This window comes from Drosophila kikkawai, chromosome 3L, assembly GCF_030179895.1.
Source record: "Drosophila kikkawai strain 14028-0561.14 chromosome 3L, DkikHiC1v2, whole genome shotgun sequence".
NCBI lineage: Eukaryota > Metazoa > Arthropoda > Insecta > Diptera > Drosophilidae > Drosophila > Drosophila kikkawai.
This window is the reverse complement of record NC_091730.1, coordinates 10,422,178-10,444,261: the sequence shown is the minus strand read 5'-3', so window position 1 is coordinate 10,444,261 and position 22,084 is coordinate 10,422,178. Positions and strand designations below refer to the sequence as shown.

The 22,084-nt window shown below is 41.4% G+C and overlaps 4 protein-coding genes across 4 annotated transcripts; 3 read left to right on the top strand and 1 right to left on the bottom strand.

The window, feature by feature from the left end:
* Window positions 1–6,568: 6,568 nt before the first annotated feature.
* On the top strand, window positions 6,569–8,630 carry comm2. The gene is made up of 2 exons (XM_017178617.3): window positions 6,569–7,203; window positions 7,900–8,630. The coding sequence occupies exons 1-2, from the start codon at window positions 6,744–6,746 to the stop codon at window positions 8,430–8,432; spliced, it is 993 nt and encodes a 330-aa protein (XP_017034106.1). The 5' UTR covers window positions 6,569–6,743; the 3' UTR covers window positions 8,433–8,630.
* Window positions 8,631–14,415: 5,785 nt separating this feature from the next.
* Window positions 14,416–17,479, top strand: LOC108082976 (glycoprotein-N-acetylgalactosamine 3-beta-galactosyltransferase 1). The gene is made up of 4 exons (XM_017178598.2): window positions 14,416–14,810; window positions 16,823–16,928; window positions 16,992–17,276; window positions 17,339–17,479. Exons 1-4 carry the CDS (start codon window positions 14,416–14,418, stop codon window positions 17,477–17,479), a joined length of 927 nt encoding a protein of 308 aa, XP_017034087.2.
* Window positions 17,480–18,479: 1,000 nt separating this feature from the next.
* LOC108083003 (glycoprotein-N-acetylgalactosamine 3-beta-galactosyltransferase 1) lies at window positions 18,480–19,803 on the top strand. The gene is made up of 4 exons (XM_017178627.3): window positions 18,480–18,880; window positions 18,936–19,032; window positions 19,091–19,387; window positions 19,443–19,803. Exons 1-4 carry the CDS (start codon window positions 18,480–18,482, stop codon window positions 19,620–19,622), a joined length of 975 nt encoding a protein of 324 aa, XP_017034116.1. The 3' UTR covers window positions 19,623–19,803.
* Window positions 19,665–21,763, bottom strand: Pgant8 (Polypeptide N-Acetylgalactosaminyltransferase 8). The gene is made up of 3 exons (XM_017178600.3): window positions 21,456–21,763; window positions 20,592–21,369; window positions 19,665–20,528 (listed from the first exon to the last, which is right to left on the bottom strand). Exons 1-3 carry the CDS (start codon window positions 21,761–21,763, stop codon window positions 19,878–19,880), a joined length of 1,737 nt encoding a protein of 578 aa, XP_017034089.1. The 3' UTR covers window positions 19,665–19,877.
* Between the last annotated feature and the right edge of the window lie 321 nt (window positions 21,764–22,084).

Sequence of the window (22,084 nt, the reverse complement as noted above, 5' to 3'; positions counted from 1 at the left end):
TATTACTTTAAGGGCTTTTTTAATTTGCCTGATCTTGCAGCTTGTTAATTGCTAATTCTTTAGAAACACTTAAAAAACTAGTAATAATTTATAATTACATTTTTATTTTTACATTTTCCCACTATCTCTCATGAGTCGGAATGTATCTTAAATGGGTCATAAAAGTATCTACATGTTGAATCTATCTCTAACCATCTACAGCTGTTTTCTCCAAAGGGTTTTCCCCTGAAGCCAGTTAACTCTGTCTAGAATGTCGAACAAATTTATGCTTGAGTGCTAATAATGTTCAATCAATTGTTGTATAGAAAACCTTTGGAGCGATAAACCAACAAAAAAAACCAAAAAACATTGACAGCCTATGTGTTGTGATGGGGTAAGGTTCCAAAGACGACGACAATAAAATGGAATAACATCATAAGTACTACATGGGAGGAGCTCGTAGCTCTGGGAGAGTGAAGCGAAGTGAAGTCTGGCCAAGCGCAACGAACTTGAGGCTAAAACGCGCCCAAGATAATCAGACGGCAAAACCATAAACAAATAAAGTAAAAATCCAAGCAACGACAGCGTCGGAAGGTGGACAACTTTGGAGTGGTGCTACGTCCCCCCAGTGTTTGTATCTTTATCTACAAGTGCAGAGAGAGACAAATTCTGAAGAAATTACTTAAAAAATAAAGAATTAAAAAATATTTAGAGCAAACTAAACCCAAAAGTAATAATTTTAAGAAGAAAACCCTACTTAAAATAATATTTAAAATTCAAATAAATACATTCTTCAACTTTCAATCCCTGAGATATTTCTCTCACTGCTGTCGCAGCTGTATCCGTATCTGTAACTGTGATGGGCGTATAAACATTACAACTGCGGTTCATTGACATTGAATGGGTGGGTGCCGACCACTCCGAGTTGGAGTTGGAGTTTAGCTGGTATAAAATAGACTTAGCCGGCTAAACTTGAGCCCGACTTGGAGCTCCTCCTGCTGCTGCTGCTGGCCAACCCGAACTGCATGCACAACTGCGTTTTTAATTGTGCCTGGAATAAAAGGCGCACTCAACGCTGCACTTGTTGTCTTCAGATGCAGAACATAATGGGCCCGAGCTACTTTGGCATAGGAATATGAAAAGGATGGCTGGCATGCTCACGCGTAATTTCTACGAATCCATAAGAGAGATAGACACACACACACACAATGGGACCAGAGACAATGGCGAGCCTAGGAGCAATGGAACCTACTCGGAACCTTGAGGGTTGCATGACCTATATCACAGATTAGGGAACCGCTGGATGGATGACTTTCCCATGGCAGCGGCACGTCTTGGCTTCGGTCCATGTGACAAATGCCTCGCATCGCTGCCCCCCGACAACTGCGGCAATTACCTGGCCATCCCGTTCCCAGTTCCCGGTTCTCCTTCACCGTCACAGCTCAGTTGGTTGCATTGCGTCTTGCTGGGCTTGGAAACAACAAAAAAATAATGCAAAGATACAGATACAGATACAGAAACAGCTACAGCTACAGATACATCCAGAAATGCGCCCCCTGGCTGGGTGAGAAAAAGTCAGAGTGGAGGGCAGGACAAGTGCTTCTAGTTGCCCGGCAGGATGTCCTGACTTTATGGCCCCTACCCCCCGGCGGGTGGTTCTCGTTCTTTCGTTCTTTCGGGAACTCCTGCCACGAGGTCCTGGCATTCCCTTAAATCCTGAGAGCTGCGCAACTGATGCTTCCCTGATGCTGCTCCTGATCACTCAATTAGAGCGGAGCAGTGTGTCCCGTAATTATTTGGAAATCACTTCGAATTTAGATGTATGCCAAAAATCGAGGGTTGAATTTACAACTCAATTAGAGTTAAAAGGAAGTGAGTGTCATATAGCAAGGGGTTTCATTCCCAGGCGCTAAGTGAGTCCTGCCGAGATGCTAATTGCTGGTTTGATTGCTCCTGGGAAATGGCTTCAGCTGAAGGAAGTTTTAGGTTTGGTATTAAATTGATTTATTTAAATAAAGAAATTAATTAAAAATCGTTTTATTAAATGCAACACTGGCTTAATTTTGCCTATAGATCTTGAGAAGCTAATCTACCTTTTCATATACTAGCAGGGTATTATTTTTGTAGTCAGAGTCAAGGGTATAAAAGCCTCAGCTGCCCGAACTTAGCTTCCCTTCTAGCTGACTATTACCTCCCAAAATACGCACTTTTCTAAACAAAATCAACAAAAAACTACGCATCATTAGAGGCTTTAGTCTCTTATCAGCAATAGTTTTCAAGGTTTCATACGTCACAAGTAAAGGCTGATAATCCATTAAAGACAATGTTGTTCCCACTTTAACGTAAACATTAAAAAGTAATTTCATTTTATTACAAGTTCTCAGGCTGACGTAACCTTAGCAACAATTTGTAAAATTACTTTGCAATATACCTATAAAAAATATAGGGAAAAAACAACAAACTAGATAAGTCACACTGCCACGATCCAAAGTAATTCCCCGTCCCAGTATTTCCTATATAATTAAAGGCAAACCACTTAAATCACTGCTGAGCATAACTCAGGGGCTCGATCGTTGGATTCTTGGGGCCGACTTCTGACTAAGGTCAGTCTGCATCATCAATAATGCACACACATATGCATAGTAAGTAACCCCCGAGTTACAAAATGCCCTCAGCTGGGCGGGCAATCAAAAAATACACCGCTCAAGATCAAATTTAAGCCGATTTATTAGTGTCAGTAGCGGCCGAGGGGGGATAGAAGTGAGGTGAGGTGAAATACCTAAGCCGAAATCTGAAAAATTAATAAACTATGTAAAAATCTGTAGACTGCATTATGCAAAGCACCACGATCTCGGGGAGTCAGTGAAAAATTAAGCTGCTTTATCAGCATCAGAGCATCGGAGCCTCAGAGCATCACCCGCATTCGGAACAGAGGCCCCAAAAAAAAAAAAAAAAAAAACTAAAAGACCAAACACCACAGACTAAAGACTAAAGACTCCAACTGACCGTGGACTCATTAATTTAACTTTTGTTCGGGGGGGGGGGGGGGGGGGGGGGGGGGGGGGCAGAGAGACACAAGAGAAGACACATACAGTAGTCGGCATTGAAGACACAAAGCCCAGAATGCCTAAATGGCTCATTAGGGTCTTAAATTAAAGCTACTTGGCCCAAGTCGGTCAACTAAGCCGACGTGCAAAGAAAGGAAAAGAAAGCGGCGCGAAGACAAGACCACAATGGAGGAGAGAGCCCCGCAGAACTACCGAACTACCCCGATGGGTAGAAGACCCCTGAAGACAAACCCAAAGGCGGGCTAAGACCTTAGCCTGCTTAATTAAATTGCCATTGTCTCTTCTCACGGTCCCTGACAGTTGATTGCAAAAGAACCGCATACCTAAGGTAAGTAGAGGTGGGCTAGGATGTGTGGCATATGGGTCTGAAATGTCTGAATGTCTTCCTCTGGGGTTAGCCACCAGTTAACCAGAGAATGCCCGCCTAATGCCCCGCCCCGAGTGAACTGCAAAATCGTCATCGTCGTCCGGCTTCTCTGGCTAATCTCGTCTCTTGTGCAGAGCAACCTCTGCTGATTCATTTCCTCGACGAGATTAGCCCATCTTGATAAGGATTGCTCACTTACTGGCTGGCTGGCTGGCCCTCTGCTTCTTCAATGAGCTCATCCCGAATCCGACTATAGGCAACCCTTTGTGAATTGCAACGAGGCTCATCTTGGGATGCTGTCTTCCCTGTTGAAAAGGCAATTTCTTGTCCATATTCCTCCATCTTTGGGTGCTGATCTTATCCCGCTTGTTGTGAGTGCTTGTATTTATGTGATTTTTATCGAAGGGGAATCGGATGGAGGTGGGACGGGGCTGTGTTCATGGGTAATTATTAGGGGAGGCCTCTAGAATTTTTTGTTGATTTATTGGGCAACAAAAAATGACTCAAAACTGTTGTACTTTATAAGGGGGTTCTAACAATATATTGACCGAATTATAGAGGCTTTATTTCGAATATATTTGAAAGCTTAAGAGGGGTTTATAGAAGTTTATACCATTTCTACTTTATAAATATTAAAAATAAGGCTAAAAAGTCTTATAAAACATTATATAAAATACTTTTCGTATCTAAATAAATCCTTGTAATTTACCTGAAGCCTTTCTATCTAAAATAAATCATAGATTTTCCTTTGCCAACGAATACATGTTCCCTTGACAACTTCAAAGGGATAATCCCGTTGGCAACTTCATCTTTGGCCCAAGATTATGTCATACCCAGCTCCGCTCCTCTTTGATTGCAAGGATAATCTTGTCTTTTCTCCCTTTTCCCTGTCTCCCCTCTCAACCACGAAATCCTCCAATTACACTCACATCAATCCCATAAATGGTCAACTCTTGCAACTATTCGAGCCTCGCTGGCAGTGCCAATCCCCATTTATATAGTGCCATTCCCAGGGACTGGGTTCCTAACCCTACCTGCTGCTGCCTATCGCCAAAAAGTGATCAACCCAAAGCCAGGTGATCAGCGCGTCGCCCACAAAATTGCTGCCCGAAATAAGATATCTGCACGTAGCTGTAATTTAAAACTCCGCCAGACTAAAGGGAAAAATAACATGAGAAGAAATCGGGGAAGAACAAGACACAAGTCTCTGGGCCTTCGGGCGGGAGTTGGGCAAGAACAACAACAACAACACAAGCACATTATATCCTACAGCAATAATTTCTCTTCCCCCCAAAAACAAAAAAAAACAAGAAAGGAAGCTAACTTCGGCACGCCGAAGTTTGTATACCCTTGCAGATTGGTTTTGATGTTTATATTATAGATTTAAATGCTGAAAACACTCACCAAACAGAGTTTCATTACATTTTACCTATACTTATTATGTTTACAGTTTGACAGTTACAGTTTTACATTGACAGCTTTACATTTTCACTACATTTACCGATCGTTTATACGGCAGCTGTATGATATAGTTGTCCGATTTTCATAAAATTTTTACCAAAATTCTGAAATAATTAAAGAACCTCATTTCTAAAAGTAGATAAGAATATGTTGAAAAACAACGATGTTATAGTTTTTTTCCTATTTATTTTCCGATCGTTCCTATGGCAGCTATGAGATATAGTCTTCCGATTTTTATAAAATTTTTACCAAAATTCAGAAATAATATAAAATGGCAATATCTAAAAAATGGTGCAAAAATGTTGAAAAACAGCAAAGTTATAATTTTTTTTCTAAAAATATATCGAACATTTGTATAGCAGCTATATGATATAGTCGTCCGATCCGGCCCGTTCCGACATATATAGCAGTGATAGCATATAGAAGACTATATGCAAAGTTTCATTCAGATAGCTTTAAAACTGAGGGACTAGTTTGCGTAGAAACAGACAGACGGACAGATGGACAGACGGACAGACGGACAGACGGACAGACGGACAGACGGACATGGCTAGATCGACTCGGCTGTTGATGCTGATCAAGAATATATATACTTTATAGGGTCGGAAACGTCTCCTTCACTGCGTTGCAAACTTCTGACTGAAATTATAATACCCTGCAAGGGTATAAAAAACAACAAAGAAAAGTAAGAAGAACCAAGAGCTGTATGTACACTCAGAAAGGAGAAAGTGTTTTTAGAAATGAATTTAAAAGAATTGCAAGGAGGTCAGATAATTATAAATTTGTAGAAATTTATTTCAGTCAAAAGTTTAAAAAGCAGTAAAGGAGTCATTTCCGACCCCATAAATCATATATATTATTGATCAGCATCAACAGGCAAATCTTTCTAGGCATGTCGGAAAGAAAACTAAATTTTTCGAAATTTTTAAAAATTTGAATTTCTTAAATTTGTAAATTTAGTATGCAGCTTTGTTAACCTACAAAAAACTACTAAAGAAAAGTTTTCCGAATGAAATTTGATGCATTTTTGACTAAGTTATGTTATAATTTTCACTCGATCATCATGATCCTAATGCAAACTCCAAGGATAAACAAATTTCAGCTACTCTAAGCTAGTTTTCTTTCTTGTTAAAACTATTTTCCGTCCCTAAATTGTCTCATATCTTATAGTTTCCTTTTTCTTCAAGTGCAGGCAACTGAAGATATGTCATTTGCTCGGCTCGCAGACCGATCCGTAATCGAAGAAGGAGAGTGAGATGAAGAAGCAAAGGCAGCAGAAGAAAAGGCCGACTGAGAAATGAAGATCGATGCTCCTTCTCCTGTTCCTTCTCTCTATTCAGTGATCCTCCCTTACCCTTACCCTTACCCGCTCTCTCTCGCTTCCTTGGGCAACATGTGCGCCGCTTTGTAACGCCAATTATGGGACCATAATTCGAGGCATTGTCTGTGGGAGCACAAAAGATACGCTCCGGAGAATTACAAGATCGTTTCACGGCAAGAGAACGTTCTCAGCGGTGCGTGGCGTAGCGGCAAAAGAGCAGCAGCAGCGTGAGAGGAGTGATCTTGGCCAGGTAGCTTTGAGCTCTCACTCGCTATCTGACGCTCTGCCACTCTCTGACTCTCTTGAGTGAAACCACATTGAGCTGGCAATGCTGCTCGGGGCTGATCGCCGGATCGTACTCCGGATCACAAATCAGTTTGTTTGTGGACTTAGAGGTAGCCGGTCGTGTTTCTGCTCCGAGAAGAGAGAAAGAAACGGAAAACGAGATTAAGAACGATCCGCAAGATACAGTGAAAGTGTGCCGACACAGATACGGATACCTAGAGATAGCTATCTTACAAGAGCGACACATATATAAAAGCCAGCCATGGAGGGCCTGCCGCGAGCACTAAACTACGAGCTTTCGCACGACCTGCATTTCGATCACTACGCCGGCGCCGCCGCCCAACAGATCCTCACCAGCGGACGCAGTTCCCCCGTTGTCGAGGCCTCCTCCACGCCCACAATTAGCACGCTCGACGCACTGGCCAACAGTGACTTCCTTAAGCAGATTGGCGCCCAAATACTCAGCTCCATTCAGCTGAAGCATCACCTTCCTGCAAGAAACTCCAGCTCCAGCAACGCGGAAGAGATCATGGATTTCGATCTGGCCAACCGTGTGGTGCTGGACAGCAGCAGTGTGGATCAGCTGCAGCAGCAGCTGGAGTACGACAAGTTCATGAACGAGGTGTGGATTGGCATCGTCTTCACCCTGATCCTCATCTCGATGGTGTTCTGCATCTGCTCCTGCTTCCTGTACCATCAGTTCCGAACCTGGAAGCGCAATTGTAAGTATTCCGCATTGGCAAAACCCCAAAAAGCTAATTGAGATTGGAATCTTATCGAGTGTGTGTGGCGTCCGATTAGCCAAAAATAATATCAAAGGCAAAAATTCCACAGTTTTTTATGGAAGAAGAGAAGCCTAATAAAACATTTAATGATAGGAAATTAGGTTAGCATTTCGACAGCAATCTAGGAAATACTCCATTAGAAGTGGAAATCTTTTAATGCGTCTTACTTTGGGCTTAAGTGCTTCCACATCTCCGTCATCATTAGCTAATGACTCACTCCGTATCAGGTCTAGTCAAAGGCTACAATCTCATTAATATATCCTCCACTTGCCGGGGTCGTAAAACTTATGTTTTTTTTTTCAGTTCAGAAGTTCAATAACAAACTCTAACTCTCTGTCTGTGATTTTTGAGTAACAAAAAGTCTTGAAAAATTAGCACATCGTCAGCAGCGAAATAAAAATAAATAAATGCGAAAAGTGAAATTCAACTACCTTCAATTCGAAAGTGGTGCCAAGGCAATTACGCCAGAGAAAATATTTCAGCGAGTTAATGGCACTGAAAAGTAAGAGAAAAACAAATGCAACTAGGTCGAGGTCTCTCCATTAATCTCCAAGCACGTCTATCACCCTCTTTATTCCCCACTCCAAAATGCCAGTTACTAATAAACAATTATTGTTCTTTGTTCTTTTGCAGATCACAACAATTCAAATGGCTCAACGCAGTGCACCATTGTGGACATTGAGGCGTTGAAGCTGCATCCGGAGGCCGAGGATCCGGTGCCGGAGTACACTCTGGTATCGGGTCTGCCCAGCTACGAGGCGGCTCTCGAGCTGCTGCAAAAGTCGCCGCAGTCATCGTGCCTGATTGTCTATCCGAGTGTGTTCAATGTGTTCAATAAGCAGGAAAGGAGCAGCAGTAACATCCAGGAGGTGCCCGTACAGCCTGCTGCCCCCACAGTTGAGAGCTTGGTTAGCCAGCAAACACCTCCTCTTCAGCTGTGTGAGGTCACCATGCCGCTGCTGCCAGCAACTGCAACATCAGCACCATCAGCAGCAGCAATAGCAACAGCAACACCAACAGCCGCCGCAACATCGCCCACATGCGAGACTAAGCCGAACTTTGTGTTGATGCCAATTGTGCCCAGTTATGCAGAGGTATTCGGCAGCTCCTACAAAACCGTCGACGAGAAGAAGAAATCCAAGGCGAAAGACGATTTCAAGCGGTGAAGCCTCAAACTCACGGATACCGAGCCCAAACTGTGATATTTTCCTTCGTTCATGCTCGAGAGATACATGCATTATATAATACTAAGCGCTGTGATTATCAAAAGACGTTACTAAACCGACAACAGATTGTACTTAATGTAACACTGATTCCCATATTGTCATTAGGGTTAAGTAGGCCACAAGCTAATTATTAATAAATTATACATGAATTTAACAAACTACAATTCGAGTCTTTAACGTTGTGATTCGCTCCATCTGTCGCCCTGGCATTGATTATTATTTTGCCATCAATCAGTTTGGCATTCAAATTGATTCATTGATGCTGCAGCAAGTGATTTGATTGACGCCACGAACAGATGGCATACAAATCCTTTTGCCACGGAACTTGCCCCACGTTTCTTGTTGAGCTTTACAAATAGCTTTCCCTCCGGCGGATTGAGATAGCTGGGATACAGATAGCTAGATACAGATAGATGGACAGATAGAGACAGTTCGATTTGACATTGAGCTGGGGGACGTGATAGCTTATTCCATTGCCATTGTGCAACATTTGTGCAATTATAATTTCGCCATGATAAGCTGGCAGAGCCATGTATAGGTATGCAAATCGCCTCGGATTGGTACTAGAGACAATAGACATAATAAATGATCTCGAACACAGGGGTCTTCCTAGCATCGCTGGACGTGACTCTGCTCCCGTGCCGGAAAACGTGTATCGTCCCCGTCCGAAGGCAATACGGATTGCGGTAGGTCTTGCTCCATCTTTTCATCGTTTTCTCAGCTTTTCCCCACGTTCAAACATTGCATTTTATTTTTGTTGCATTCCATCTCCACTTGAGATAGCACCTGATTAACCTGAACAAACGGCTGCCACTGAGTTAATATCGTAGCTCTATCTGTGCCCTATCGACATCAGCATATGCAATGTATTCTATGGAAATTTATATATGGCATTGCAATGGATTTGTCGCTCTTTGCCGCCATGTGACTGTTGTTTTTTATCACAATAATAATGTATTATCATCGGCCGTCGGGGCTGTATTTATAGATACTACCGGTTGCAGTTGCAGCGGCCGTTTCCGTGCTTCGTTATTATCGTTATTACCATTTGAATGGGTAAACAAATCACCGACAACTAACTAGAAATTCACATTGGTAGAGTGCGAATAAATTGCATTTATGCGACCGCAATAAAAGTTATTTATCTCACGACGACCAGCGATCGCCGGTGATCCGTAGTACCTGGGGAAGTGTGAAATGGGTGCAGTGACAGTAGTCACGGTTCCGGGGAATAACCTCTTGGCTGAAACCATTTGCATATCGGTGGGAACAGTGAACTTCAGTCACCTGCAAGCGACGATGGCGGGGCTTATGCAAAACAAAATAATTATTAATTACAATTGCCCGAATGATTTACAATCGCTTTTAGTTTATTTGACAGTTTATGACATATTCCCCGATGCGACGCCTAACCAACGTAGCCTCATGTCTGGTATCTATAAATATTTAAACAAAGGCTCCAAGCTCTCACTCTCTCGCTTTTCCAAGCGCCCGAATGATCTATGAATTTTATCCCCTGGCCAAAAACACGCCCACCGATTTGTCGGTTTGCCAGTTTGCCGCAATGTGTGCAAATTGTTTCATTAAAACCATGCCAAAAAATTCCAACCTGAAGCGCGTGGTCACTGGCTCAGGTAATCCCCTCACGTTCCATTTCCATATCGAAAGCAAAGAAAACTAAAAGTGTAGGTTACCAAAAACAAATTGTATTACGTTCTAAATTATAAACTAGAAACAAAAAAACATAGATAGAAATTTCAGTATATATTTAATATTTTAAAATATATAAAACAAAATAAATAACATATTTAATAGTGTTAATAATCTCTTCAAAATTTAATAAATTCTTTCCCTCCCAAAATGCTAATCAACCATATTTTTATTGAATAATAAATCTATAATAAATCAAGATAATGTGAAGTTTACTAGCTCCAACAACATAATAAACAAAACAAATAAATATTTTCTAGACCATAAAAAAAAGGTAATTTATCAGTGGCAAGTTTAATAATACAATTTTGTGGAAATATACAGTATGTATATTCAAAAGTGGTAAACAAAATAAATAAATATATTAGCGTCTTTAAACAGTAAAATAATTAATGCAGAAAGGCTAATACGATTAGAATACCTTAATAAATATATTAAAATATACGTAAATACTCAGCGTCTACAAATCAATTTATAATGAATTAATTTTGTTATTCAAAGCAGCAGATAATGTTATTTATTATCTTAATTAAAGCAGTTTTTCTGACTTTGATATAAATATCTTTCGAGAACACTTCTTGCCGTGTAGCTACGTATTACAGCAGCGCCTTAGGAGTGCCATAAAATTTCATTGCCATTATGGCATTGCAAACAAATAATTCCAGTGCACACCTGAAATTGCTGCTAATGAGTTTTAGTATCGGCTTTTATGTTACGCATGCTAATTACCAGGTGTAATGGGTTAAAGCCCCGATTGCTTATGAAAGAAAATTGCCAGTGGCAGGCTTGCCTTTTTTATGCTTTCACCTTGGCGGCTTCAAAGCAAGTCAATTTTTTACTTTTATTTATTTTTATATTTGTATTTTTATTTGCATTTTTAATGTGCATTTTTATATTTGCATTTTTATTTGAATTTTTATTTCCATTAGCATTTGCATTGCCGGCTTTAACGGCGCTCCGGCCACAAAAACATGTGTAGATCGCGCACCGCGACCATCAAAATATTATACAACATAAACAACATAATTAGCTCGAACTCTGTGGACTCCTCCGAGAAAGCGCAACCAAAGGGCAATTTATTAAAAGCCCATCCATCCATCGGATGCAGCCGCATCTGCATATATCCATCGGTGAAAGTTGCAGGTTGCCGGGGCAAAAGGCCTAACCCCGAGCTAATGAAGCGGACAATTTATTAATAAAATGCACATTAGCCCACGTTTACGCTCGCTGACTTGGCTGAATGAATTTTCAATTAAGCGCCAAAAAACTACAAAAAATTCGTGGCTCAAACTGGAGTCCCAGTCGATGTTGAGGCTGTATCTGGAAGATACTCGGGGGATACACTCAGACGAAATGCCGCCGATATTTGAAAGCGAAACCGGTTGGCCAACAGCCGCCGGGCTCAAAGGCAGCACAGCGTAATACGCAACATTTGACCCACTTTTTTGTGCAGGCGGCTAAGACCGATACCAAAACAAAGGCTAAATTAAAAATTGGCAAGCCCGAACGAACGAATGAACGGTTTGGAAAACGGTCACCAAATGTGAGCATTTGTCCATTTCTATAAATATTATTATGGGGTCAACGCGGCGTTGTAAAAACTATACATATATAACACAAACAAGCCATAATATTTAAATTGGTTTCAGCCTCGAAATAAACACGAAAAATATTACAACAACTGTGTAAACAGCACTGAGCCAATATTTAAATTTTCAGTTAAGCCCAATGACCTAAAAATTATGGAAAATTATTTAAATAATAAGAGTTATTCAAGGCTGGTTACCAGGGATTACCGGTGTTTACCTATGCTCTGGCAAGATTCTTATTAAAAGTCACACACTGCCTCAAATCTGTTTACCTGCCGTGTCAGTTTCGGTTTCGGAGCTTTTGTTTTTGTACTTTTGTTAAATGTCATGCGTTAAATTCCCTTTAGACTTTGGGCAAACATCATCGCTAACTGACGCTTCTGCGTTATTTACCCGGCTTTTATTTCAACTCAAAGGTGAATGAAAGGTTTGAAAACAGCACTGAGAATAAATAAAGAATGCAGGCAAACACACACACACAAAAGTAATAAATAAAAAGGCAGCAGCAACAGCCTCTGCCAAGGCGAGGATTTTGCAATTTGATGTGTTTGCTATTGTAAATGGCAAGCGAGAATGCGGCGCTTGTATAAATATTTGCTCAAAAAGTGTTTTCCATATATGTAGATATAGTGGAATGTAGTAAAAGCTCTTAGATAGCAACAAATTAAAAGCTTTTTTTTTTAGATAAATTATCTGTATCGCAGCTCTGGGCTCCTGGTATGCCGCTACCCAAGGAAAGATATAAATTCGGAGGCTGTGGTTTCACATGCCACACATTACCTAACAAGAAAAAAAAGAAATATAAAGTAAACTCAATTTCTGTTCAAGAAAATTGTTAGAATTTTGTGATTGGAATTCAATAAAGAATAACAATAAATTGATTGGGCCTGGGCTTGGCTTCGAGAGCCGCCTGAAAAGGCAATTTGAGATTAGGTCAAGCATAGAATGCGAATTAGTTACTGACAGAACCGTCGTTCTCCTTGTGGTTAAATCTGAAAATTCAGCAAAATATTTATTTATAACAACAATCTCAAGTGGAGCTTTATGCTAAATTCAAGCCAAGTATTTACCTCGATTGCGTTGCCAAACAAAAGCAAAAGCAAAACGAAATCAAAATTAAATTCTATCTTCATAAAAAATATATACCTATATATACAAAAGTTGAAGGAGCGCTATTCTGAGGAAAACAAATAAAAATGCAAATAAAAGTTGTATGATTCAAAGTTATGGGCATGCTGCAAGATAGTCGGTACTGTGGACGTGAACCCGGCTCATAAAACCCCAGCGGGAAAACTACGACCGAACGAGTTAACTGCGTCGAGCTAACTGTTCCTATCTTGGGCGCTGCCATCACAAGAACATCAAAGGTGCAGCGGTGGGGGGTTCGGATTGGATTTGGGACTAAGAATGGGATTTGGGATTGAAGGTGTGCAGAGGGAGAAATTAGGAGAGCTCTTTAAACTAAGGGAATTAATAAGAAACGAAGAATAAATGAATTAGAAATTAATAAAATTATTTTAAAAATTTCTAGTAGTCAAAGATATTATTTTTAGATATTTAAATTGTAAAGAAAATTAGGTAAGTATATTAAAACATTTCTAAAATTTTCCCCAGTGTGCTTATGAGACTGTAACTTGGATTGGGAGCTAGCGCAGCAGCCCGACACAGCGGTTACAGATGCAGATGGAGATGCAGACGCAGATACAGATACAGCCACAGATGCGGATACATATAAAGTGGGTTGCTGCAGGTTTGTTTTCCTGATAAGCTCGCGCCACGAGATTAGCCTGTTTTTCTCTCCAACAATTTGTTTTTCCTTTTTTCTCTTGTCTGTTCTGCGTATTTGGCTGCGGTTTAATTTTATGGGCCAAAGGTTTTTATTTTGTAACTTAATGTTTGTTTGGCCTGCCAGAGATTTGAAGCAGCAGGTTGTTGTTGGATCATCTCTCTTAAACAGAAATGCAGTAAAACCCAGGGGATATTTACATTTTATAGCCCTTTGATTTAATTGCGGCTCAAATGACAGTTTGCCAAATGATTTGATTATTTGAATAAGCCAGGGATTAGCTAATCACAGCTAGTACATCATGATGACCCACGATTGGTTTACTAAAATTTAATCAGTGCAGCGATTATCTTATCAAAACTATCTGCTCTCGGCGGCTAACCAATCGTGTAATTACACTTAATTTGCACAACCAATTGAGTTAGCACTTGGCCCGGCTTAACAAATATTTTAATTAACTAATAAAACCAAACATGCAATCGTCAGAGTAGCATTCACCAATTTAGCTTTTTGTGTTGCTGCAATTAAGCCAACGACCGCAGAATCAAGATTATTTTTTTGCGCAGAAAAAAAATAAAGAACCAATTCCATGTTTAATTATAGGAACTGTCTAAGTAGAGAGAATTTTTGCTTCCTCTAATCCCACTGAAAAACCGCTTGACCATAAACAAAAGCCGGTTAAAACGATGACTTCCGCGTACCAAGCTTGAGTGCACATCGAAACCCCTAAGAAATATAGAGGGTTAATCTAAAACTATGGACTGATAAATTGTCTTATCTAAAATTGAATATTCCCACTTCTTGTGGCCTGAAATTAATTTCAGTTTAGTTGGAAGCTATGACTTCGCACAGACGTGTCTATTATGGGCTGTTCTTGGTCTTGATTTTGTTCTTGGTGATCACACTTTACTTTAATATTAGTGCAATCGAGAGGAAACCAAAGAAATTGAATACTAATTCAGAGGTGGATCCCCTGTACCATGACATAAGGATACTCTGCATGATACCCTATGATTATGATAAGCCCAATACTCCCAAGTTTGTGAAACGCACTTGGGGCAAGCACTGCAATGTGCTGCTGTTTGTGAGCGGCGACATCGACATGGAACTGGAGCCCTACGTGGCCGAGGTGAATGCCACGGAAACCTGGACCCTGGTTCATCAGGGGCTGATGCATGCCTTTCTATTTTATGGCGACAAAGTGGATTGGTTTCTCCGCGTGGAGCCCTCAAGGTGAGACTGAGACTACCGATCGATTCCCATCCTTAGCCCGATCATAACATAACTTCATTTGAATTGCTCAACGCAGTCGTAAATTGCCGATGAGTTCTTTGTCATGTCGCCTTTATCGCATTTCATATTGTTATGATATTTTAAGTATTCGATTGTTGCTGTTGCACTGAGAGAAAATGGTAAAAAAGATTTTTCATTAAGTTATATATTTATATATATTTTTTGTTCAAAAGTTAAGTCTTTAAATTGCCTTAAATCTTTCCTTTCCTGTTTATTTTAATATAAAATCAATTAAATTAATTTTTTTCAGTGCATTATTACTTACTCGTGTTGTTTATTTTTATGAGCACCGAGTTCGGTGGCCGCCTCACTCAACATATTTTGACTTCTTTCATTGATAAAGTTATCAGTCAGCCTTCGGCAGTATTTTGTTTGTGTTCGAGTTGGGTTTTGGGCTTGGTCTGGGTCTTCGATGTTCCCGTTTATGTTTAGGTTCCCGTTCCCTTTCCCATTCCCTTTCCCGGTTCCCAGTCGGTTCCGTTCTATTCTTCGCATTGTCGTTCGATTTTTCTGGGGCTTCCCTTTGTGGTTTTGGCCCACGGAGAGAGAGAGTTTCCTTTATCGCAGCGAGAAAAATGCGGCAAGGAAGTGCGAGTATCTTCTATAGCCGGCGGCGGCGGTAGTTTATCTGTCTTTTGTAGGGGCAACACAATGGAGACTATATATATTCCCTGTTGCTTGATTGCTCTCCTGGGAGGTTCTCCGTCATAATTGGAACAAATTTCGGGACAGGGATAGGAGGGGAACATTTTCCCATGGCTTTCCGTTCAACCATTAGCATAGTTTGTATTAGATTATGCTGATAACCTGACAAATGAATGCTCCTCGAGCACAACCCTATCCCAATGGATTCTCCATTAGTTCCCAGCATGCAAAAGGAACAAAACTAACTCAAAATGTAAATATATAACTTATAATCAAATCATGTATACAGACAATAATGGACAGGCATCAATCGGAGGCCGTCAAATGTGGGTCACTCAGTTGAGCTCGGATTTTGCTCATATAACATTTTGCTTATCAATTTGTTTTGATTTTTGCGCACTGCAAAAAGTGCAATTCAATTAAAAAAATTTATTTATATACTTGGCTATATAAATTGCCGGAATTTCCTTCTCTTGATTAATATTGAGTGTGCACTATCGGGAATTTGGTAAAAGAGTGCGTGTCTTGGGGTCAATTAAGTGTGCCGGATGGCTGTCAATGGAAATAGTTTTCCCTAATTTACGCCGTCACACATAATTTGAATTTATTGAGTGTGTTGTCAACACCGGCCATAGAATATTACAAAATCGATTGAATTTAAATTGGAATATTTATGCCCCGCTTAATCGTCGTTGAAATGACTTGATAACTTGACTTGGCGGTAATTAAAACTTTATGTCTGTGGTAATTATCACTAAAGTTTCACGTTTTATGGGACAGGCTCAAGGAGAATATTTATGTGTCATATTTAATACGAGACTCTTGACATTTAGGCCTCCTTAACTACAAGTACTACTATATAGCACCTCAACCTCAAAAATTACTTATATCTTTGGCAAACAATCAAGTCGAAATGTTAATGTTCTTCCACACTTTTTGTTTTTTCCTGGCTTATTTTTCAATTTTAGCCAGCTCTGTTTGCCTCACTCATTTGCGGCTTGAACTTGGACTTTGTTTGCTTGGCGTGTCCACGATTCATTCAAAAACGGATCTTGCCATGTTGTTGACACGGTTTTTTTTTTTGTTTTCTAAATGGCAATTGTTTGCTTAGTTAGGTTTTTTTTTTTTTGGCCATTTAACATTTGTACCTATTTGCATTGGGCGTTTGTATGCACAGCGGATCAGAGATGGTTTTTTATTGATATGCACGATTTTGTGACGTGAATGAAGAATGAGAATTATCAAAACACAAAAACAACAAACATAGGAAATTTTCGCCAGTTGTTTAAGTACTTTCCCACCTACAGCTTTGTGGTTCTAGAGAATCTCCGGTATATGATAGATCGAAGGAAATATCTGCCTAGTCAACCGATCTACTTTGGCTATGAACTAGAGAATATTTATACACATGAGGTGAGCCTGGAAATTAATTATTAAATTTAATTAAATATTTTATAAAATATTTTCTTTATACAGCCCTTTGTCTATGCCAGAAGTGGCTATGTTATTAGTCATGAGGCCTTAAGGCGCTATACAATTGCCTCCAAAGAACCCAATAACAAGCACTGCCTTCATCTGGAGGGCTTTACTGAGGGTCTGGAGGTAAATCGTTGCCTAAGCCATGTAAATGCCACCATTGTGGACAGTAGAGATGAGTTTGGAAACGAGACTTTTATTCCCATTGGCATGGATCACCAGTTCATGGAAGGCTATGATTCTATAAAGTGGCTGCACAACCTAACCTACCACAAAGTAGATGAGGTAAACTATGAACTCTCAATTTTCTTTTAAAATATTTAATTTGATATAAATTATCTTTACAGAAAACCGTTCCCATATCCCTGAGCGCCATAGCCTTTCGTGTGGAATATCCGCCCCAAATGTACGATTACTATTACTTTCTTTATCGCATGAAAGTCTTTGGCACTTTTGTGCCACAATCCATAGAATTTGGGCCTCAATAAAGGACTCACCTCTGGCAGCTGTCTGATGTTTCAATTGGCAAACGAGAGTGGGTTCCTAGTAAGCCGGAGTAACCCACATACATAGCTCATTTCACATGCGGGAAAGTTAGGGGGTGGGAAGGCTGGTAAACGTGTTCATCAATGAATCTGTCGTCTCAATTTTCCCATTGCCCTTTTGTCTGTACAAAATTACTTCCGTTTTTCCTCGTTTTTTCCCTTCTTTGGCCAAGTGTCATTGTTGCATCATGCCTGAGAGCTGAGAAATGTGCACAATATTGCACTTTTTGCTGCTGCTTCCTGTAACCCTAATCATGTGTAGGCCTTTCTCGCATTACCTGTTGGTAGATGACACAACTCATGTGGTAACTTGAGCACGTAAACTGAGACACAGGTTCCGTAGGGTTTTCACATGAAATCCATACATGTGATTATTGAAATCCATAAACACACAGATGTTTTGTTTTTTTGCCGGCGATTGAAACATGTTTGTTTACGGTTTATATCTGTGACAGGCCAAAAATAGATACAAAGTATCTATGCAAATCTGGGAACGTGTTTAAATCCGATACCAAAGCTGTGGGCCGGGATTCCAGCGAATATGTCACAATACAGCAGCAAGTAGCCACCAGACCAGGTGGCCATCGATACACCACTTTAAATTTGTTTAGCATCCAAAGCCCAGCCCTTTTCCCGGACAACTCTCAAGTTTATTTCCTTTCGTGTCAAGTCCCCGCTGCCAACTGTAAAGTTTTGCATCAACTCGAAAGCCATTATCGTCAATCGAATGGCACAACGTCTTCGATGCCGGCAGGTGGGTTAATAATTCTAATTGAAAAAGGCAATTTGTATGCGGGCGGGGTGAGAAGATGAAAACGAAACCAAAGGCAACGCAGAACAGCTCTCTGAGCAGACAAAAGCACTCACCATAATTAAATTGTCGACGGACCAGCCACCATGGTCTCCAATTCGCCAACTCGCCATTTCAAGAAGTGCTTTCGCAATGCCACGACTATTCAATAGTCGAGTAAAAAACAAGTGCAGCCCTTGCAATGGGATATATATCCTGCTCCTGTGCTTCATATTCCTGGTGATGGTAATGCAACTGCAGCGAGAGAATCTCGAAAAGAAGGACATCTTGGTAGCTCCTCCGCCGCCTAGGATTTTCTGCATTATAGTCACCTATGAGTACCGGCATGAGCATGCCGGTATACACATCCTCCGAACTTGGGCCAAGCATTGCGATCACTTTGTGTTTGTCAGCGACGATATTGACCACTTCTTGGAGCCGGCGGTATTCCTGCATCTGCACAGCCGGTGGGAGCGAATCAGAGCCCACCTGGAGTACGTCCAAGGGTATCACATCCACAAGGGTGATTGGTTTCTCTATGCAAATGATGACAAGTAAGTGGGGCTTAATTGTTTAGGAGTACTGATAAATATTCAATGTTCTTTCAAGTTTTGTGGTGGTTGAGAACCTGCGTGAGATGCTGAGCACCTATAGTCCCAATGAACTTGTATATTTTGGCTGTAAACTAAGGACACCCAATGGTCTGGTAAGCTAACAACATATTTATAAAAATTTATTTTAAAAATTTAGAAATATTTCTTTAGGTCTTCATGCACCAAGGCTCTGGCATAGTCTTTAGTAGAGCTGCCCTCGAGGCCTTTGTCTTGGAAGCTTTACCCAATAGCAGCATTTGCAGTCCCGTCAAGATTGACAGCGAGGCCACAGAGGAACTGGGCAGATGTCTTACCAATGTCAATGTCTTGGCCGGGGATAGCCGCGATGAATGGCGGGGTCATCGCTTTCTGCCCTTCGAGGTAGACTTGCATTTGGGTGGGCAGATGAACAAATCACAAGATCATCACAAATACTACCTGGATCATTCCTATTACCCAGTGATTGATGTGAGTTAATAGATTTTACTTAACACTGATTCTATATCAAACTCTTACTTTGCAGCTGAGTTTTCCAGTTTCCATGCAATTCATATGCAGTCACTTGGAGCACATCATGGACATCTACAACTTGTATTATTTCACCTACAAAGTTCGGATATTTGGAGGACATCAGGAGGTAGAACAGAACACTGAAGATCAAGAGGGACGAGTTTTTTGGAATAAAAAAGTAGCTCAGAGTTAGTACTTTTTACAGCAGGACTGTAGTTTCATCTTTACTCAATTTAAAAACAGTATTTAAAGTCAAAAAATTATTATCTTATTTATTTTACCTAGAATTTGTAACAGCTTCTTTATTAATAAGTAATCAAAATAATCTCTTGGCTTTTCTTTAACTTAAATAAATACAAAATTATAAAAGATAACCTTGAGTAAATAAAATATAACAAAAAGCTAAGTAATAGCTATTGGCACCTAAAAGGAAAAAAACTACTTCATCCTAATTGGTCTTGACATTATCCCAGAAATGCTTCAGTCTCTCGTTATTCTGATATCCAAATTTCCAACGCTGCTTGGCTTGATTTGGATCGCAATCCCTCATGGTTACTCCATGCTTCTCCGGTTCCACCTCCAGACACCTCCTGGCGTTAGCATTCTGGCCAAAGACAATCTGATGGGTCTTGGTATCGTATGACCAAAACTGATTGCCCTTCTGGCGGTGACACTGGTAGACGTGGACATCCACGGACTTGTTACGCACCTCCAGACACCGAAAGCCAGAGCGCAGCTCCCACCGATTGGTAAGAACCCACTGTTGCTCTGGTTTGCTTGGAAAGGTGGGATCCGAGCTGCAGGGACTCAGTTGAGGGCGACTAGGTTCGGTTTCCGTGCGATCCAAGCAGAGTTCCGGAGAAGACATACTTTGCAGTGTGCCAAAGGCGTAGTCACCAGGATCTTTGAGTGGATATACTTGCAGAAAGTCCTGAGCCAAGTTGTCCAGAAACCACTTGAAGGGTTTGCAGTTTAAACGCTTTTTGAGCTGCCGCTGCTCGGCCAGATTTCCCGCCTGGATCACAGTCAAGTGGGGCATATTGGCAAACAGTTTATCCTTGTACTCATCCAGCCAAACCTCGGCCACGCGACGGTAGTTCTGAAAGGTTTTCGGAATTTATAAGATCAATTCTTATCCTGACATTCCTTAACTCCCACTCACCCTCGATATCAGCTTCTCTTCACTGCTCTTGCCCTTGTCAGTGTAGTGCACCTTGAAGCTGCCCTCCCGGTAGAGATGGCCAATTCTAGAGCAGGGCACCTCCAGGATTCTGCCTCCACACAGCCACAGTTTCAGACTCAGCTCGAACTGCTCCGCTCCCCAGATTTTTAGGCCCTTGTCATAGCCTCCCAGCTCAAAGAACCATTGACGTCCAATGGCAAAGAGTCCGCCACTCATGATGGGATTCTGGTGGGGTGCCGGCATGGCCACTGCCTCCTCCTTGAGCAGCGGCAACTGTATGTAGTTGAACTCCCAGTCAAAGAAGCCCCGCGAAGGCTTGCCCCTTCTATAGGCCAGATTCTCATAATCAATGGTATCGATGATGGGCGTGGTGCAGGTTTTGTTGTTCTCCAGAATAGGTGAAAGCAGCGGTTCCAGCCAGCCTTGTGTGACCTCCACATGGGAGTCCAGAAAGAGTAGGACATCAGCCAGGGCTAACTGGGCGCCCGCCACTCGTGCCTGCATCAAACCCACCTGGGTGTCCAGTCGGTGGAGTCTCAACTTGTCGGGGAACTTGACCTGGAAGAAGTCCTTGAGCTTGGGATCCACCGTGGGGCTGCCATCGTCCACCAGTATGATCTCGCGAAGCAGCAGCTCCGGAGTCCGACTACGTAGACTGCTTAACGTCCGCAGCAGAACGCTTGCCTCCTCGTTGTGATACGTTATCACCACGCTCACCGAGGGCAGCTTTTTCGCCGGGTAATCAAGCTTTTTACAGCTGTAGAGATCGGAAGATCGTACAAATATCGTCATCACTATACTCTTATACTTCTACAGCTCTCTGGAAGCTCTTGAAGCTCTCACCTGCGATGCCGCATGTCATAGAGCGTGCGCTCAGGTGATATGCGCTCCGAGAGCCAGGCATTGTAACCCGTTTCCCGCTGACTCTGTGCCATGGCCTCCAGCTGCTTTGCCGTCCAGTTGCCCCTCGCCGGACGGCCCAGAGCTCCGAGTTGGGGTATAACCTTTGCCTCGAACACCGCCTGCAGTTGCGATGTCGTTGATGACACGGATTCCGTTTGCTCCCGTTCTAGTTTTAGGTTGTAAAGATAGTAGAAAATACTACCAATTACCACTAAGAGCAGCACTAGAAGCAGGTTCTTCTGATGCATTTTACTTGTTTATCACAGACACAAAAACACAGCCGTCCGAAACAGAGAAACAGCCGATAGCGTGTGGCTTAAACCGCGCAGCGTTTTGGCCAAGACTGCGGCTTAAAAGCCAAGAGTGTTAAGAGAGAGGTCTGCTACGCCTCTAAATCCATCTTATACGATGCGAAAGTTTTGGGTTTAATTTTTGGGGGTTCAGTGAGGAGATTAAAGCTGGGTTTAGTTTTCTTAAACATTACTGTGAGGTGGGGAAAGATAAATAACTAGAAAACAATGAAATACTTTGAAATATAAATAACAAGAAAGGAAGCTAACTTCGGCACG

Bases quoted from the DNA above. Each gene is read 5' to 3' on its own strand.
- comm2 (XM_017178617.3), top strand. From the start codon at position 6,744: ATGGAGGGCCTGCCGCGAGCACTAAACTACGAGCTTTCGCACGACCTG. The intron at 7,204-7,899 runs GTAAGTATTCCG...GTTCTTTTGCAG, and splicing joins CCGAACCTGGAAGCGCAATT to ATCACAACAATTCAAATGGC.
- LOC108082976 (XM_017178598.2), top strand. From the start codon at position 14,416: ATGACTTCGCACAGACGTGTCTATTATGGGCTGTTCTTGGTCTTGATT. The intron at 14,811-16,822 runs GTGAGACTGAGA...TCCCACCTACAG, and splicing joins CTCCGCGTGGAGCCCTCAAG to CTTTGTGGTTCTAGAGAATC. The intron at 17,277-17,338 runs GTAAACTATGAA...TTATCTTTACAG, and splicing joins CCTACCACAAAGTAGATGAG to AAAACCGTTCCCATATCCCT.
- LOC108083003 (XM_017178627.3), top strand. From the start codon at position 18,480: ATGCCACGACTATTCAATAGTCGAGTAAAAAACAAGTGCAGCCCTTGC. The intron at 19,033-19,090 runs GTAAGCTAACAA...ATATTTCTTTAG, and splicing joins TAAGGACACCCAATGGTCTG to GTCTTCATGCACCAAGGCTC. The intron at 19,388-19,442 runs GTGAGTTAATAG...CTTACTTTGCAG, and splicing joins CCTATTACCCAGTGATTGAT to CTGAGTTTTCCAGTTTCCAT.
- Pgant8 (XM_017178600.3), bottom strand. From the start codon at position 21,763: ATGCATCAGAAGAACCTGCTTCTAGTGCTGCTCTTAGTGGTAATTGGT. The intron at 21,370-21,455 runs GTGAGAGCTTCA...CGATCTCTACAG, and splicing joins TATGACATGCGGCATCGCAG to CTGTAAAAAGCTTGATTACC. The intron at 20,529-20,591 runs GTGAGTGGGAGT...AAAACCTTTCAG, and splicing joins AAGAGAAGCTGATATCGAGG to AACTACCGTCGCGTGGCCGA.